Source organism: Poecilia reticulata, chromosome 16, assembly GCF_904066995.2.
Source record: "Poecilia reticulata chromosome 16, P_reticulata-male-v2, whole genome shotgun sequence".
NCBI lineage: Eukaryota > Metazoa > Chordata > Actinopteri > Cyprinodontiformes > Poeciliidae > Poecilia > Poecilia reticulata.
The window spans coordinates 27,611,985-27,627,204 of record NC_088845.1 but is presented as its reverse complement, the minus strand read 5'-3'; the positions used below and the strand labels follow the sequence as shown (position 1 = coordinate 27,627,204).

The 15,220-nt window shown below is 42.6% G+C and overlaps 1 protein-coding gene across 2 annotated transcripts in view; it reads left to right on the top strand.

Moving 5' to 3' along the window:
- rspo2 (R-spondin 2) overlaps positions 1–15,220 on the top strand; it is a 75,872-nt gene that overhangs the window by 29,190 nt on the left and 31,462 nt on the right. Inside the window, exons 2-4 of one of the 2 annotated variants that reach the window (XM_017309656.2) lie at positions 5,011–5,097; positions 5,267–5,455; positions 15,026–15,169. In XM_017309656.2, the coding sequence (XP_017165145.2) occupies positions 5,011–5,097; positions 5,267–5,455; positions 15,026–15,169 (420 nt within the window). The remainder of the gene's footprint in view (positions 1–5,010; positions 5,098–5,266; positions 5,456–15,025; positions 15,170–15,220) is intronic. The other variant, XM_008431947.3, reaches the window with a different exon arrangement.

Here is a 15,220-nt window from a genome sequence, read left to right as displayed (position 1 = left end):
CCAAGTCTATCTTTATCTAGCTATAAGCAGTTAAAACATGGATTTATTTCAGGTGAGGTAAGCTAGCTTGTAGCTCACCTGTGTAGCATATATTGGCACAGTTAGTCCCGCTATGTCCTAGTGTAGCAGAATTTGCCATTAGCATGTTTAAAAAATTGTTAAGTCTAACGTTATGTAGCTATAAGTAGTTAAAAATGGATTTATTTCAAGTGAGGTAAGCTAGCTTGTTGATCAAATTATTTTCTGGCGCAACTTTGTCTTTTCAGATGCAAATTAGCAAATGGCGTAATTGACTCCATTTGGAATCAACAATCTGGCTGTGACAGCTTTATAGATAGAGAGGGGTTCTTCATGTGGTTCCTTTACATCAGCAGCAGCTTTGTAGCAGCATTTTGCCCCGTAGCCACGACAAACCAAGGCCCTTATTAAGTCATTGTGTTAAAAAAAAAATAAAAAATTGAGCAGGCTTCCGCGCGGATGATCGTACACCCTGCTTTTTTGTAAATACAATATTTGAGACCCTACAGCGATCCCTTCAGAAGTGGGAACTGTGGATTTGTTGCGTTTCATGTAATGTACACTCTGTGGTTGAAACTGTAAACGACGTGAGTTCATCATGTGCAAAGGACCACCGCTTCTAATGATGTGCGCTCTCCTCTCTACGGTAGAGAAAAGTCTATGTGAAAGCGTTAAAGCCGGTGCCCGTAATCTCCCAGTGGCTGCTTTCTGTGCATCTCTTCTACATGTCTGGGTCACTTTGGTTTTACAGGACGCGCCAAAAGGCATTACATGATTTGCGAGAGGGGGGGAATGCTGCAGAGGGCTGTTGGACATGTGTCAAAATACAGTCTGAATTCATTTGCGCTGGGCTTCTATGTGCAGAAATGAGGAGAGAGGCCACATCAACAACTACAAATGCATTCCACAGCAAACTAAACATTCAGAGCTTACGTTCTCGCCAAATTACGCTAAGATGCAGCGGGGGCAAAGGAAGCCCCTCGCTGAAGTCGAAAAAAAATCAGATCCATACAAATGATAGTTTTTCTTAAAGAAAGTCTGACGACAGATTGATGTAAAGCGCGCTAGACATTATGCCTGTCGTGTGGGACGTGAGTTGGACAGCGCCGCTGCAGACACTGTGAATTGTGGCCTCTTTCCTGACATACCTGTGGCCTGAGCCTCCAAACCTTTCCACAGACACACACACAAAAAGTTAATCTCTCAAGATCAGCACTATAAGAGCTGCTCTCTCTTCACTGTGTGCAGCCATTCCTCCCACCCTCTTCCCCCTGGCCGTACAGTAATTCCAGGATGTGGGATATGCTCAGTTCAGACGGTGTGCGGTCACGTTATCCTCAATCAGCGTGAATTTTGAGATTAACAACCAGCAAAACAAAGCTTTGGCAACGGGGATTGAGCGGGGTTTGGGGGTGCGGGGGGTGCTTCGAGAGCCCGGTTCACAATGAACTTTTGCGCTGTTCGACCGGCGAGTGATCCTGCGACCACACGCCCCGCAACGGTATTTTCTTGTTAGGGAGTAACACTGTCAGAAGTGACAGGAATGAACCCTGGAGAAATAAGCTGGGGAGAGAAGCTTTTCAGCCTCAAGAGTTCCCCGCTTCTGCCAAGTTGGCTTTCCCATCCTGTCAGCGTTGCACACAAAGCTTGGCGAGGGTGGCCGCAGTGAATGCGACCACGTTAATGTGATTGTCAGTTCGCCGTAAACATGTTTAGACTTTGCATTACACAAAAAATAGAATGCTAAAGTCTCAAGGTGTGGTCCGATGGTTACATAATTTCACAGAATGAAAGAGCTGACAAATTAAAATATGAAACATATGGGATGCATTCGGGCTGCAGTCTTACCTGCCGGGTAGTTTTAAGGCAACTATGGGTGAGACGCTGAACTGAACTAAATCGATACAGCTTTAATTGGAAATAATAACATCTCAAAACACTGGACTGACAGCTGAACACGAGACAAAGACTTCCATTTTGAGGACTTCAGGAGCCAGAATGAGGTTTTCCTTCCTCCTTCATGTCTTCCTGAACGGGTGCCGACTACAGATGAACCATCACCAGCAAATGTGATACGCAGAGCTGGGATTGTGTATTCCCAGGACTTGTTGTAGTTGATGGAGTGTCACTTTAAACCTCAACCTTACAGACCAGCAGAAACGCGTTCTGATTAGCACTTAATCTACTAAAGTCATCCATTGCGGCGTCAGGAGTACGAACGAGATTTGGTTGAGCCAACTTGTCTCTCTGAAGCCTTTGCTCTTAAGGCTTAAGATGAATGCGAAAAAAAGAAAGAAAGAAGAAGCCACAGACATTCACTAAGTGATTTTCACCTGATTGCAAACTGTTACTTGCGCTAGACACACTTAGCAGTGCTGGGGCTTTTTTTGAAAGAGAAACCTAATATGCAGATCTATGGCCAGTAAGTGCAGACGTTGCTCTACTCTGCTCTGCTCTGCCTCTTAGGTTTTGTCCAGCGTGCTCCGCAATGTTTTATGGAGCGTTGTGGTAGGTCGCTCAACGTGAGCGCCCGCCCAGGTCCTGCGCATGTGATATTTAAAACTTTGGCCCAGATCGACTCGAGTGTCTTTCGTTTTGGATTTGCCCGAGGACATTTTCCTGTAAATGGGACGCTGAGGAGTTTACATTGAAAGTCGCTCATTGTGGAATGGACCGTCTTTTTACTGGCTCCTTTGTCTTCCGCAGGCGAGCGAGGCCGTGGCCAGAGCCACAGCGGTTTTGAGGGCTTTCATCAGCTGTCTCAGCACAATCATTTAGGAGGCCAGCTCTGACCAGAATTAATGCAATATTCACATCCATAACCAATCATCATCATTTGAATTCTGAGGGGAACCAGAGTTTGCATGAATGACAAATTGTTGAGTTGGACATGTTTACTCTGAGTTAAAGAATATCCTACTGATGTATCTATTATGGGTATTATGGTCTACTTGTGTTGTATTCTGCTGGGCTAGCCCGCCCACAGTTAAATTTTGTCTTTAGTTGTCCCTGTCTGCTAAAAAAAAAAAAAAAAACCCTGAGTAGCTGGGTAATGTCAAAGTCATCAAGAAGTGCGTTCAGATTAATTCGTCTTACCAGTTCGAGCTCTGTTCTGTAACTACCGTTTCACCAAATATAAGAATGCCGTGTCATGATCCGCATTCTTCTTTTTCTTCCCACCTCTGATCCAAGTGATTTAGGAATATTCATCTGCCATTGCCAAGTCCCAACCCAGCACATTATTAAAATCAATTGCATGTACGTGCTTGAAAACTGAGAAGCAGTGCAATCCGCCCCATTTCCTCCCATGATCTACATCTTTTTTTTCTTCTTCTTCTTCTTCTCTAGATTCACTAAGCAGATTGCACTAAATATACACATTAGCCAGACTGCCACTCAAATCTGGCAGATGGAAGCAATGTGCACCTGACAGCTGTCTTTAGGTCTAAAAGTGACCAAAGAAATAGGAAAAAAAAGGAAGTTTTACATTTGGGAGAACTTCACTTCCTGACCTGACGAGGCGTTCTTCAAGACGTTGAGGAAGAACATCGGACTCGAAGACAAACAACTTTGTAATCTAATTTTTATTATTATTATTAAATTAAGAAAAAGACTTTAAGACAAACCAAAAATAATATGGAAAAAAATTTAATCACAGTATGTGACCTACACAAAATGTCATAACTTGTATAATAGTTGGATAAAAAAAAGCAAAGAAAAAAACCACTTGTGCTCAGTTGCATCTTGTTAATTGCCCCATAATTAGCAGGATTGTGGGGCAATTTATTAATTCCCCCATAAAAAAAGGTATTTGATATTGTGGTACATCCTGCACCGGACCACCCACATCACTGTGGTCCCTTGCATCACCCTCACAGGGACAGAGGCGCTCCTCATTGTCCTGCACCCAAATGGCACAAAACAGGCAGATCTAATCAAATATGTTAATATTACGCACATCTTACTAGAGGCCAGAACCAATTTGATCTTTTGCCACATCCTTACAGAAATAATATTCTGTTCCACAAAAAACACTGGACTATTACATATGCAAATTTTCCCACTCAATTTGCACAGCTTTGACTTTTTGAGAACACCAAGAAATTTGCTGTGGCTGAGATTTACCTCAACAGAAATTAATGCCTCATTTAAATGTGGCCAATCTGTGCTAGAGCAGAGAGTCACTTGGGGAAGCCATTTCAGGACAAGTTGTGCATTCACGTCCCGTTTCGGATTAAAAAGCACTCGCAAACTCAGGCTTGAAGCGCCTTTAAATAGTGTTAGTCAGCATGCTTACTCTGTGTTCTCATTGAACTCAGTGTCAACTAGGCATATGTCAATGCAAACAATCATGTGTGAAATGATTATACTTGTTTTTCTTTCCTTACTTTTCCTACAAACTTTGCTTCCAGTGTGATGGTTGTGTTTCAGCTGCTGTTTGCACAACTTTTACTATGTTGACATCTGGAATTGGAGGCCTTATGGCAACACAATCGATCATTCACTGTAAATATTAACGGTAAGGTGGCAATAACTTTGATTAGGATGGAATAATCGAAATTTTTTTAGCTCAACAAAGTCACATCCATGCCCCCAAAAACACAGTTTTGCATACTAAAGCAGGTTTTGCTTGTTAAGATTGTGCTTCTTTCTTTGCATCCAACTAATATAGTATCCAGTACACCAGCATCCGGGATCAAATTCTGGTGTTCGCCATTAAATAAAGCCTTGATCAAGACCCCAAGGCAATATTTACCATTGAGTTTTAACCTCCTGAATCCTCAATGCTCTTTCTACAAAGAATGAGGCACTGACGTTACATGATGTCCAATAATGTGAAATTATTTAAGTACGTTATGCCTCTTTTTAACCCTCCCATAATCTTTAGAGATGGGGTCATTTAGACCACACAGGTTTTTTACTCTGTGCGCAGTCCGGTGGGATCGCACTGACCCCACATGTGCCTTTACGAGTTTTTTGTTTCATTTGTAGTTTCGGGAATTGACGGTCTGACGGGACAACCTCCCGCTTCCCCGCTGTCTGACCGTGACATTTGTCATCAGCTAAGACCGCGAGAGGGTTAGTGTATCCAGCTGTTTTGTTGCTCACTGACAAACATTTGCGACTATAGCTGAAAGATTTCAGTGTGAACATTAAACACATGTTTTTTATTGAAGCATTTCACAGTCACACTGGAGGGGTTATGGCTGATATTGTCTCATTTATCATTCTTCTTCCTCTTTTACAGCTAGCTATGGAGCTTACCCCATCTGTAAAGGCTGCTCAGTGTGCTCCAGGGATAACGGCTGCGTGAACTGCCAGCCCAAACTCTTCCTGTTCTTGCGAAGGGAGAGGATGAGGCAGTACGGCGAGTGTCTTCACGACTGTCCAGCCGGATACTACGGCATGCGCAGCCCTGAAATCAACATGTGCTCCAGTAAGGACCCCCACCCTTCACCCCAAACTCTTCCTTCACCTTCAATCCCACCATGCAGACCTCGACTACACCCCCACTTTGGTTTCCCCCATTTTCCCACAGTGTTTGATTTACTGTCAATTATCAAGAGGAGACACACATACCTCACAATTTGAATGGTTTGTCTGTCTGCGCAGGTTGACGTTAGTGAAGCTTGATCTTAACATCGCGTCCCTCAGGATGAGCCTGCTGTTTCTCATCCGTCTGTAACACCATCCTAACCCTTTAATGCAAAACATGCCCAAGTTATGAGGCTGTCTAAAGGTACAGAAATCCAGGAGACGTCATAAATAACGCACTATTCTGAAAAAACAGCCTCACTTCAGTTTGTGCTTCTTTGCCACGATGCTATCTCAGATCATCAAATAAATGTTAATAGTAGGAAAATTACGATTTTTAATGATGATTTCATTAAATAAGATAAAAAGTTATTCAAATTAACCCGTGTGAAAAATAACTAATTGACTCATGTTAAATCATAAACGAACTATCAAAGATATGACAAATTTAGTTTTCACCACTGAGTGCATGATGACACACCTGAGAGGTCTTAGAAGAGCTCAGAAAAACAGTTCACTATGACTTTCACTTCCCTTTGGCTGTGATCGGATTAAAGAAAGAGGCCCCTCCCCCCAAAAAATATTAGCAACCATTTCACAGTTCAAAGGCTAAGGCCGCAACTGACCAAAAACCAATATTTTATTTGCCAAAAAAACATTTTCATGAGCCAAAGGCAAAAATGTTTTTGCCGACAGACGAGACATCAGTGGAAAACAGGTGAAGGAACTAATGAATTTAAAACAAGCATGAACTCTTTCGCGTGGAAAAGGATTTACGAGGAAGACTAAATGTAGTTTTCATTGCCTCAGTTTTATTTACTGTTTCCGAGATGAAAGCATTTTCCATATTTTGGCAATCGTCACTCTTTTGTTGGAGACTTTTTTTATGGCATGCAAAACACTTTTGTTCTCCAGCTTTAAGAGAGGCCACACCTTTGGTCTCCGTGGCTCCGAGGAATTTCTGGTTTACAGTTAATGAAAAATCCAAACAATAACACTGACAAATCAAAATGTTCTCAAGCGCAGTTGTTAAAGAATAACACTCAAATCCAATTAATGAAAAGTACCTTTCTCCTCCTTATGTAGCACCCTGATCTCATAACCTTATGTTAACATTGATTATGCTCGGAGAGACGGAGAGGGACTTTGTAGGTTTATGCAGAGCCTGAGGTGTTGGCTGAGTGTTTCGTATGAAAACAGTGAGAAACTTGAAGCTTTTTGGTTCCCTGAGCCAAACTTCTGACAGACGCACTAAAAACGTATCCCCAACGGAGGGTATCTGAACCTTAAGGCTGAAATATATGAACATGTAGCAACTCCTGAGACAGAAAAGCACTACATTCTGCTTATCCTATCACAGCTGACCTAGAAACAAATCAATATTTTATGATAATTCTATCTGCAAAAATGAAACACAAGTTAAAGAAAAAAATATATAAGTAATTTACCTTAAGTGAGAGATAAAATAGGCTACGTCACCATTCGTTGAAAATGCGATAAAAGTAGAATTTAATGCCATTAACCCTACCGAAGTTGCGAGAGGCATGCTCAACAGTTTTGTTCTTTCACCTTCCCAATAATTTAATTTACTATTTGGGAACTGCCTGTAAGATTTCAGCTGCTCCTTTAGGTTTCGTGTCCGGTCTTGAATAGATGGCCGGTCTAAATAAAGTTCAGAGTTCAAGTTCTGTCAACAACCAAAATCAAGAAAAAATAATTTTCTTGACAAAATAAGATAATCATAGTCCTGCCAGAAAGGCATAATGGCATATTGTTTCAACATAGTTTTTTTTTTTTTTTGGGGGGGGGGTGCAACAGTTCTGCATTTTGCAGATTTTTCTGTTTCAGAGCGACTTCTTTAAAAAATGATCACTGAGAAGCTTCTGTGGAACTTACTGACAGTCTGAGGAGGCAATTCAGTCATTTGAATCAGATGTGTTGGAGTTGGGACAGATCGAAGCGCCTGCCCACGCCAACACGAATAGCTTGCAAAAAGAGATTTTTCTGCTTCGCTTTAACACCAAAAAACAGTCTTGGGTGAGAAAAGCAGATTTTTATTAAAATTTTTTTCAAAATCAGAATGCTCATTGTACATATTAAACATTCCCACATTTTTTAATCTCTCTAAAATACACAATAGTAGGCAATAAAGAATATATATTTTTTCCAAGTAACTTCATCCAGACTTGAAAAACCAGTAAGCGGTGGGTTTTTGTCCAGACACACGTCTGTTTGCTAAATCAGCACCACAGCTCCCGTCCAGTTTTATTAATACTTAGCATATTAGAAGGAACGTCCTATGCTCCTCAGACATTATAAACTGTTGTCGTTTCTTACTTAACTGAAAGAGAAAGACATCTTGTTCTTGGGTAATAAAAGCGATTTTATTTACGTCAACTGAAGCATGGAGAACCACTGTATTCCCATCGTGTTTGAATTTTGACCAGCAGTTTCTGATGCTTGGCTGGATAATCTGGACCCTTTGCCTTACACAGCGCTGTTAGAGCAGCATCTTGTATTGTCACGTAGCATTAGATCTCAGGACGAGGCTCACTTTGATGCGATCGCTGCTTCACTCAGTGCTCTTTAATCCAGTTTTGGATTTGGCCTTCTTCCTCAGCTGCTCTCCATGTGTCATCTTTTGTTTTGTTTTTTTTAAATGAAACAATTCAAGTCCAGTCTCCATGAACTGATATTTTATTGGTTTAGATGTAAAATTATGTTGTTGTTTTTTTCTTGAGCTGGTCCAGCTAACTGGTTCCCAATGGCTCAAATATGCTTCCAACAAACGACAGTGAGAAATTAATGGCCGTTGCAGTGAGAGCCGCCTTTGGTTTCTGCAAGGGCCCGGAGCTCGGTGTTACGACTCTGTTGTCATGAGCTTTTTAAACATGACTTCTAGAAATCACTGAAGGAGCAGCAGCTGCTTGTTATTACCCCAGAGTTTGTCTGTGTGATCTTATCTCATTCAAGATTTTTTTTTTCTTGTGGACTCCCTGACTAAAGAAAAACAAAAGCTAGACAAGGATAAGGTCTACACACTCAGCCACTTGCTGGGCTGAAACCTCACTATTTTTCAGCAGGGGTTCTGTAGGATCCACAGGCATGTAACACAAAGGTCTCTGGATGGGGAGAAGAAATGTACTGCTGGAGAAACAAAGTCAAGCAAGAAACTCTCAAAAAAGAATGTCTCCTTTTTGAGAAAGATCAGTCAATTGCAAACAACAAGCATTTTTTTTTTTTTTTACATCATTCTGTTAGAGAAGATTGCATTTCAAACCAAGACGCATTCAAGGGGAAGGTTTAGCCAACATTAGGGTCCAACACCTTAAACATAAATTATGAGTTTATTCACTGTGATTGTTGAAACCATTAAAAAAAAAATTAACCCAATGTGGATGGAGGTCACAACATAACCCAGGTTATGGTGGACCTTCGCCGGACTTCCATGTCATTGGAGACTGAATGCTGAAAGGGTTGAACTGTACTAAAAGTAAGAATTTTGACATTTACTAACAAGTAATATATTACTTAACTCATTAAAAAAACATGCAGCTAAACAAAATGTATTTTTGAAATAGTAAATAGACTGAATTTACAAAGTGTTTTTCTACTTAAACCAATTGTCAAAGCACTTTGCACTGGACTTCCAAATATGCACTGATTCATCATACACTGATACATGGATCAGTAGGCAATTTGGAGTTAAGTGAACGACTTCAGCTGTTCCTGTACCTACCCAGGTACAGGAACAGCTGAAGTTGGGCCCACAACTCTTGCATTACAAGACAGCTACCATGCAGCAGAATCTATCTTAAGATCTTGTGATTGGAGGACCTTCGTAAGGACCTTCACAAAAGTTTGCATCAACTGTCTGGAAAACCGTTGATAGCATCCATGTCATTGTCTGTGGGTGCTATTCTGCAAGGAAGATGTGTAGTGATTTCAGGTTACATTTGATCTAAAACCAAATTGGTGTGAACGATGGGTAGTCATGCTCTAGCCTTAGCCGCAATTCTTCACAGTACTTCACATTTAACACAAATCCCACAGCTAAAGCATAGTCCATCATGCTGTATCAAAAGTGAAATGCTTGAAGGGAAAGAGTTATGAGCCATCAGACGGTGATGAGAGTTGTATTGTCTACATGACTAAGTGTTGAGAGGGTCCTCATTGAGAATGGGGCTGGCTTGAAAATGTGCTTCCTCAGACTGAATTAACAGACGACTACGGACAAACGCACATTTTCTAGTGAAGAATCTTATGCCTTGACACACAACTACAGATTTCAAAGGTACCAGTTACCTACTGTTCAGGTTACTGGTGCTGTTCAGTAGGTAACCGGATGACAAAAAGGCATCAGGACTGCCAGTATGCCAGTGATATGTAAAGTAGGTGTGTGGGCTATGGTTCAGGGTCAGGCTATGGTCTGATGAAAGACCTCAGGGTAACAAAGACAGCGAGGGTGTGTAGAGGAAGTAACTGAGTTTTGCTAGAGTCAAATGGCTGTATACACTGGCAGCTCTCTTCCCATCAACTCGCTCTCATTCAAGCTCCTTGTTTCTTGTTCTAAATCTGAACTGGAGGGTATTTCCACCACACAGTCTGGCCAAGGGAAAGAACAGTTGCTTTTGGCCTTTGAGCTTTGTCAAGGGACATCTAATCATCACAGCTTTGCTAACCGCTCTTTTAGATTTGCCAGTCAGTAGAATGGATCCATAAAACCAAGTCCTTCTACATGCTAACGGTAGCCAGAAACAGACTGTTATTTTCATTTCACTTTTTTATTATCTAAAAGAAGAAGAAAAAAAAAAGTAAACTGTGGACTGACTGTCTGTGCTTGAATGCTTGCATGAGGTTTGAGCGGCGTGAGTACGTGCGAGCGCTAGGGCTGGCTGAGCATAAACAAGCGGAGGTGGGTATATCACAGACGGTGTGAAGAAGCTAGAAGGACCGCTGACACATCTGTCATCCCCGATCTCCCTCTGGAAGGTCCTGATTGGCAGGAACACCACCTCTGCCTCACCTATTGCTGTGCTAGGGAGAAAAGGAGCGCCCGAGTGAAAAAAAAAAAAAGCCCCACAGTGGAGAGAGTTTGGAGGAAAATGGCAGCTCTAACCTTGGTTGCCAGCTCCTGCCATTTGCACCCCCGCACGACATGGCTGGGTGGCAGTGAGGAAGCCAAACAGCCTTTGTGTCAGCCAAACCTAGAGCCTAGAGAGTAGGTCAGGGCTGTTCAACGTTGGTTGTGAGGTAAAGATGGAGAAGATAGAAAAACATGGTTTGTTTTCCCATTTTCTTTCTGCCAGGCATTTTTACAACATCTGCACTTCGGAAGTGGCGATCAGAGGCTGGGCGCACCCTCTTGTTGGCAGATGAGAATACGTCTGACAACTAACCTGTCAGGTTTATCAACTCTCCGAGACATATCTCTGTCTCAACACACCGAATGTTCATGCTAATTAGTTGAGTGAGTGCGCACGGAGCTTTGAGAAGAAGCAGGAAGTGACTGAAGCCGACACGTGGCTTTAAGTGTCCTCAATAAAATCAATGGGTTACTCATCCAGACCACAGCTGAGGGGCGGTCGTCTGCCAAGCAGGGCTATTAGATCCCGAGTCACATTTGGTGACTCATCTCTCAGCTTCAGATTCGCTTGAGATAAAATCTCAAGAGCGACGCAGAAACGAGTAAAAATGCAAGACGCGATCGCCACAGAAAATGTCACCTATTTTAGTGGCATCTTGTGCAGCTCTTCTGAGCGGTCATGAGGCTTTTCCGCTTTTCCACTCATAATATAATGACTCACGGCCAGAACCAGTCCGAGAGATAATAAGGATAATACATTTAAGTCCGGGGAACAGGAGGCCTTCACTGGGATCCAGTGACCTCATTACGTCTCATTAGTCTCCTTGTGGCACCTAGATGAAGACTTTAAAGGTGGTCCTGAGGTTAATCCCACTGGGGTAATGAACCCACTCCCTTGTATCTTTTGCTCTGGCACTGCTGTACATGTTGCTTTCGCATTCGATGTGAGTATTAGCTCCCGACCCCCCTCCCCGTGGTCTAGATAGTCCTTGATTGAGCCGTCAATCCCCGTCGGCCCAACTTGTTCTGATAACCTCTGACCCCTCTGTCTTCATCATGACGTCCACGGTGCCTCATTTGTGTTCCACCTCATCCATCCATCGCAGGGCGACATTATCATCTAACCACAAAAGCCTTTTTTACGCCGCTCCCTGTTTACATCAGAGACGGGAAACCAAAAAGTGACGCTTTAATCAAAGGCTCGTTAAACGCTACCGTCGTTGGCAGGATCCCGTATTTCATACAGCTGTGTTAGTGATGTTTGCCAACAATAACCAAGACTAGCACAACAAGCTCAGTGCATAAGAGCGCTGACAGATGTTCTTCGTCTCCTGCTCACTTTTTTTTTCTCTCTTTTACAATTCGCTTTGTGAACTAGGACTCTCAGGTGATGACAAGTCTGAGAAGTCTACAGCATGTTGAAAATATTAAGGAACACTTTGTGCTTTTCAGTTTGTGAAGCTTTAAGTTGCTCCCTGTGTTGCAGTTGGGCTGTACCAGCTTCCAGCATGGCAGACTCTGTTTAGTCTGGACAAAGATGCAGTTTCTCCCAGACAGGAATAAGGGGTGCGGAGGGGAGGCAAGAAGTTTGAAAAGAACACTAAGCAAAAAAAAAAAAAAAAAAAGAAAAAAGTCATAAATACAGCTCCTTGCAAAAGTATTTATACCCCTTGATTATTTTCAATTGTCACGTTACAACCACAAACTTACACAGGCTCAAGCTGAGTGCGATGAAGAACATCTGTGAGTTTTACCACAGATTCACAGTTGGACTCAGATCTGGACTTTGACTGGGCCATTCTAACAGAAGCTTTAATCTAAACCATTTATTCTAGATCTGGCTTAACATTTTTGAGTGATTGTACTGCTGATTTTCTTCCACATTTGCCCCGCATTTACCTCCATACAGCTTCCTAAACCAGCTTCACTGTGTCTGCTGGACAAAGGCATACCAACACCATGACGCTGCCCCCTACATGTTTCACATTAACGATGGTGTGTTACAAGAAAGGAAATATTCAGTGCTACTTTTGTATCAGTCCTTGCCTTAGCAGACCACCTTTTATCCATGTTTGCAGCAGAAAACTGAAAATGTTACATCTTGTTTTTGACAATGTTTTCTTTCTGGTCATCCTTCTATGTAGCCTAGCTATTGGTCATCCTAACAGACACCTGAGCTGTGGATCTCTGCACCTCCTCCACAATTACTGCAGGCTGCTTGCCTTCTTTTCTGATTGATTCTCTCCTTTTCAAATTTGAAAACCATGCATGTCTTATTTTTCTACCGCTACACAATTATACTTTAAATTGATGAAGCATATACATTTCTATCAAAATAGTATTGTGTAAAATCAACTTTTTTAAACTTTGCACTATGCTATAATGTTCTCTCGTCAGAAATGTACCTGGAGTGTTGCTTTGATTTGTTCATGCATGTTTGAGAAATCCTTTAATCTCCCATGGTAACCATTCAGTTGTCCAAAACGCCTGGTTGGACCTAGCTCCGCCTCCTTAGAGCTGCAGTTTCTAAACTTCTAAACTTCCGCCTCACAGAGCACCCCTCTCCAGCTCAGCACCTGCAGACTAGCCAGCAGCAATTAGCAAACGCCTGGTGGAACTCTGTTTCAGCTGAGTTCATTATACCAGCCACTTCTCAGTGCAACACTGGTAAAAATATTGTTAAAGGGTTAATAGAAGAATGTTAACTTCCTGAAGGTGGAGTTTCAGAAAAAGCAGGAGTTTCTTAAAGAGACAGTGCCCCAATTTCAAGTTGTTAAATTAGAAAGTCAAACTTCTTTTAAGTCATATATACAGCATTTTTATAACTGAAGGTAACTCGACTGTGCCATAAAATGACACTCTGTGTCTGGAAAACACATAATACTTTAAATATATATAAATATAAAAAATAAGTTCAAGAGGTCACAACACATTTTTAGTCTGTTTAGGTTGTAAAATAAGCATGGAGCACGGGAGATAAGAAAACACGCTTAATAATTATACGGAGTGTCTAAATGTGTACATGTGGTACACGGAGTAGAAAGGCAAACTGCCGGAGACGTGATTTACGGTCAGCGCAGTCACGTTTTCCATGGCGCAGCTTTATTGTAGAGTGAGCCTAACTCTAACCATATCTTATTGGCATGTGTGCGATTGTGCAGAGCGTGTGCGTTCACGGTTTGTTTAGACTGGTCGGGAAAGCGTGAGACCAGAGTGAGTGGGCCGAGGCCATACTTTAGGGTTCAAAGTGAAGCGGGGAGGGACCCCCTCGTTTTGCAGGAATGCCGAGGAGGAGGCCTGATGGTTAGCTGGAGATGGTGTAATTAAGGGGTGTGATTGTGAGAAACCTTCCCTTCTCCGGGCTCTGCAGAAAGGGTCACAGATAAAAGAGTGAGCGCCTCAACTAGCTCGTCCATCTCCGCGCATGGAAAGAAAGTCTTTCGGGTTTCAGAGCGAAAGATGACGACCTACCTGGAAAGACCCCCCCCGCCCCCCCACTCACCCATTCGCCTGGAGGCCTCAGATGGAGGTTGGAGGTTGAGGGTATCGGGGGGCATGCGTAGAGTCTCTGAGAAGCAGCATAAATTAGACAGCTCTGTGAGGCTCCTTCTAATCATGTGGGGCTGTGCGTCGCCCCGTTGGTGCGGTCGTTGTAATTTAGCTCGGCTCGACGTGTCATTTGCAGGGACCTTGATGACACATTGCCATGCCTTTTCTTCGGACGATGAGGGCGTGGCGTGAGACACAAAGTTTTTGCAGTTGTGTTTGCCGACGAAACCGATTCCCCGCCGCCGCCACCGCCACCTTTCAGTTGCGAACTCTTTCGGTTATGAAGCCAAAACACCGAAGGCCCCCGAAACCAGCTTTTGTCGTTGCAACCCATCATTCAGAATTTAATGAAAAGCTGACTTTCCAATAATTTTTTGGGGGGTTGGGTTATGGAAAAAATGGAGATATGGAACAGATACAATAGCATTACAGACACTATTGTTCTTTTTGCAGCACCCCATAGTTGAAAGCATGTGAGCTGGCGTGTTTTGCATGTGTAGTTTTGGATGAACCTTGCAGAAAGAGGTCAGCTTCCATCAGTTCCTCACTGTCTACTTTTTTTTTTTTTGGTGTGTGTGTTTTCACACTTTTGATTTACTCGCTTTGAACAAAAGCTGGAACGTAAGGGTTTCGGTTCTCTACAATAACAATACAGTGATTCCCCCATGTGAAATAATTCACAAATCTTCTGCCATTTTATATTTTCGAACAAGGGAGAGTATAATCCATTCAACAACCCCCTTTTTTCCCCAAACACTTTAGCTCCGAATCAATTCCACATGAAGCGGATTTCTGAGACCCAGATGACTTTTCCTCTTTCTCTGTTTCTCCCTCCAGGGTGCAGGATAGACAACTGCGAGTCCTGCTTCAGCAAAGACTTCTGCACCAAGTGCAAATCTGGTTTTTACCTGCACAAAGGGCGCTGCTTTGATAAGTGCCCCGAGGGCTTTGCCCCGCTGGAAGACACAATGGAATGTGGAGGTATGGAAAACCGAACAGAGTCAGGTGCATTGAGAGAAAAAATGGGAACAT